Below are 3,950 nucleotides of genomic sequence, written 5' to 3'. Positions count from 1 at the left end.
GTCGAACACTGGCACCTTACGAAGTATTTATTTTATTTTTATTTCGTTCTTAATCGTTATACCAAAGATAATGAATTTAGCTAATAGATTATTGGCAAACGACGCAACGGAGCCACGCTGTGACGTCGTCGCCCAAATCAATTGTTTAATTTTATTTTTAATTTTGTTCTCTTTATTTTCTATCTTTTTATTTGTTATCTAAGTTTCGTGACGCATTGGTTTTACTGTAATGTCATGTAAACATGTTTTTACTAATAAATAAAATAAAAATAAATTGTCAAAGTAAAATGTGTAGTCAAAATGTAGGAATCTAGGTATTCACTGCCATCTCCCGACCACGCTCTAGCTCGACACAGGATTAAAAGTTTTAGAACCTCAGTTTTACCACTTTGACCCATAGTCTTTAACCAACCTTTAACAGGCGTGTGTTCAAAATGTTCAAATTGGCACACTGACATTTCATCCCGCCAGGCGGCGCTTGTGTGCAAGTGTCTAGGCATGTTACTGTCATTCAGTGCCTTCAGTGGTCATTCATATGTGTGTGTGAGAAAAAAATATCATCTTCTCGCTCTCACCTATGAAATTCTTTATCTGTGCGATAGACTAATAAGGTGGCGCCATCTGTCATAAACTTTGAGTGTGCCTCCTCATTGTTAAATATGATCAGTGTCGTCATCTAAAAGAGCATAAACCAATTCATAAATATATCCGATGTACGCGTTAGATTTCATAATCTTCATATATCTTATACGGAGTTAATATCTTTGCTCATATACGAATTCATTGCATGAACAGTCAGCAAAAAAATATTTTTTTTTAATGTTTATTTTATTTAATTCAGCATCTTGCAATAGATAAGGATGAAGGAGAAAGGAGATATGCAGGTTTGCTAAGCTAGAGGGTCTAAGTTAAGTACCTATCGGTTTTGTTGACCTGAAACAAATAACAAATTATGAGAATCGGTATTATATTCTTTGATGAGAATGCGGTAGAAATACCTTTCCCTTCATTATCTAGTTTGGGACCTTATTCAACTTGCTTTACTCTTTATTTGGGACCTTTGCAAAGGTAACAACCTGAACAACCTACTTCATTTCAAACAAGTTCTTAAAAAAGTCTATTTTTATGACAGCCATGAAACAAACATAATTTATATCGTGTCAAAATTGTAAAAATGCAAAAATAATAATGGATTCCTTCTGACGCTCTGGTTAAAGGCCACTAGTAGACCAGGCGTCATCTCCGTTTATAATCCTAGTGGTGTACCATACCAATAACCATAGTCAACCATCAACCATGATGTCGCTATTGTTTGCCATTGCAGTCATTGTGACCATCCTCATTTTCACAATTTTCCGAGACAACTTGATTGGGCTGGTAAATATTCTATGTATATGCTACTTATTAAATTAGATACCCATTGTAGATATTTTAAACTATAGTGTAGCTAGCCGATTGTAATACCACTCTAAGGGAAAAATGACAAAATACCTAGGCGCTGTGTGCAAGACTGGTGCTGCTCTCATATTGTGAGTTTTTCCATGTTAATTCTCATAGAGTCCAATTAGTTCCAACGGCAGCCGCTAGCATTAGATAATATTGGTCGTGGCCTTTACGATAACGTCTATTTTTGACAATCAGCGCCACTGTCACGTAATAAGGTAACTGGGCGTTTTCCAAAATAAATCTCGAATATCGAATTTCACCATATCTGGACGTGTCTGGACTCATTCTTCTCAGAATCACGAGCTGATTCAATCCTGACGATAAAAAAATGTGTCCTAATTTTTTTCCTTTGCGTCACGATTTTAGTAGGTACATATATGAACTTACTACGTGCGTGACGTATTGGAAACTCGAATTTTGCATGGAAAATTTGGGACACATTTTTTTATCGTCGGGATCAAATTACCTTGTGATTCTGAGAAAAATGAGCCCAAACAGAAACACGTCCAGGCCCCGTAGCCGAATGGCATTTCTACGACGCGAAACGAAAACGAAACGCCGCGAAATGTAGTCTGGCTCTGTCGCGCCAATACGCAAGAGCGATAGAGATAGATATCTACGAGCGTTTCGTTTCGTGAGCGTTTGTGCCATTCGGCTACGCACCTATCTGGTGAAATTCAATATTCGAGATTTATTTTGGAAAACGCCCAACTTCATTTTACCCCACAAGAAAAACCCTTCAGTTTTCTCACATTTAACGTTACGTGAAATCTGTCTATTCTCTTAATGTTTCAAATAATTTAATTTTAAGGCCATCTAAAGTTTTCGCAGAATATTTGAGAGAATTTTATTTAAAATGTATTTTATTATATGTATATTTATTATTTTATACCATCCTCATATACCTAAAGATAAACTAAATTTAGCAATTCTTTGGTTATCTGCGTTAAGAAATATTTATTTATCTTTAAAATTTTATCTTATAGGCCGGCTCCAATCAGAATTCGAGAGGCGATGGAAAAGAAAAGGAATATGGATGCGTTTTTATGTATCCCCAAGACAAAAGAAAGAAAATGAGAGATCAGACGAAAAAGGTCTCCCATTGTAAGGTATTTAGGGACATTTTAAGGTATTGTAGGGTATCTCGCAAACAGAAGTTAGTAAAGAATATAGGTAGCTATAAGTACTGTATTTGTATTATATTTTTTACTATAACCCTTTTCATGCCAATGTACCTACGTACTTATCTTACAAGATGTATAGCTTGAGTGCAAACAATACTCTATCAGGCGCAAGGCATTACCACACGTTTTTACAATTTTGCCAAGAAAAGGATTAATTAGTGTTCCAAATCCACCGTTTAAACCAGTTTGCTTTCAGAGAACCAAAAACATAATTTATAACACTGAAAAGTTAATAATAAATCCGTTATATGAATATGTTCAAAACTACCGAAAGTAGGTACTAATAAAAAACCACTGTCGCTTTTTTCGCCTTTAGAGTTGGTTCTAAATAAGTAATGGAATTAAACAGGTATATTCTATAATTGTACAAAAATTAAAGCCTGCAGCTGTGCGAGTAATTATTAACGTATTTTCATAGACTCAAGAGGGAGTAGCGTCATGCCAATGGTTCCCAAAACACAAGACGGATCCCCGGATCTTTGTTGACGATGAAGAGATTGGGCAGGAGCCTGTCGTAAACTAATATTCTGTATATTCCATTCCTGTGACCATAATTACTCATACGTGTCATCATAACTACTGGACTTATCCTTCATAGAATAATTCATTAGGTATACACACTTACTGTTGTTTTACACACACTTATGTTTTACCTTACTGTTTAAATATATTTCTTAGCATAAACATAAGTCTGAATTTTATTTGGTTAAAATTTTATTTTCCCCTCACTTGCTCGGAAACACGTGTTTTGTCCTTTAATACCAGCGGGTAAAAACGCATTTTATCCACTAGTGGGTAAAGTAATTTGACCTTGAATATAGTCAAATTAACTGCTTAAAAATTGATAAAATTAGGTGAATCTAATAATAAAGAGGATTTACCACCTGTGGAACTACTGGAAGCAGTGATAAATAATTTTTTGCGATGTAGTTTCCTCGAATAGTGAGGGGAAAAGTTTTGTGTTACACTCGGGTGCAAATGTATTTTACTTCTCGTGTGTTAAAAAACTCGCAAGTTCAGGATTCTATTCTCGAACCACTCGCTTCGCTCGTGATTCAATTAACTATAGAATCCTTTCACTTGCTCGTTTTTCAATTTTACACTCGGCGTTAAAATACAACTTTGCTCCCTTGTATAACAAATAACTATTAAAAAGTACAACATTGGATAGTGGACAAAGTTATTGGACTCTTTTAAGAGACAGATTTCTCCTCTGTTTGTGCCGTTTGCAGTTATAGTGCCTAACTCAACTAATTTACTATCTTCTGTTATTTTGTATAAAATAATATCAAACATTAATAAAATACTATGAACGAGGAT

General features: G+C 34.9%; 1 protein-coding gene across 1 annotated transcript; it reads left to right on the top strand.

Annotated features, from left to right (window-relative positions):
* Positions 1-1,155: 1,155 nt before the first annotated feature.
* On the top strand, positions 1,156-3,313 carry LOC125233166. Its single transcript, XM_048139057.1, has 3 exons — positions 1,156-1,377; positions 2,433-2,555; positions 3,049-3,313. Exons 1-3 carry the CDS (start codon positions 1,297-1,299, stop codon positions 3,151-3,153), a joined length of 309 nt encoding a protein of 102 aa, XP_047995014.1. The 5' UTR covers positions 1,156-1,296; the 3' UTR covers positions 3,154-3,313.
* Positions 3,314-3,950: the final 637 nt, after the last annotated feature.

The sequence above is a fragment of the Leguminivora glycinivorella genome, chromosome 1, assembly GCF_023078275.1.
Source record: "Leguminivora glycinivorella isolate SPB_JAAS2020 chromosome 1, LegGlyc_1.1, whole genome shotgun sequence".
Lineage (NCBI taxonomy): Eukaryota > Metazoa > Arthropoda > Insecta > Lepidoptera > Tortricidae > Leguminivora > Leguminivora glycinivorella.
The sequence above is the reverse complement of the archived record's forward strand: the minus strand, read 5'-3'. Positions and strand labels throughout refer to the sequence as shown.

Bases quoted from the DNA above. Each gene is read 5' to 3' on its own strand.
- LOC125233166 (XM_048139057.1), top strand. From the start codon at position 1,297: ATGATGTCGCTATTGTTTGCCATTGCAGTCATTGTGACCATCCTCATT. The intron at 1,378-2,432 runs GTAAATATTCTA...TTTATCTTATAG, and splicing joins GAGACAACTTGATTGGGCTG to GCCGGCTCCAATCAGAATTC. The intron at 2,556-3,048 runs GTATTTAGGGAC...GTATTTTCATAG, and splicing joins AAAAGGTCTCCCATTGTAAG to ACTCAAGAGGGAGTAGCGTC.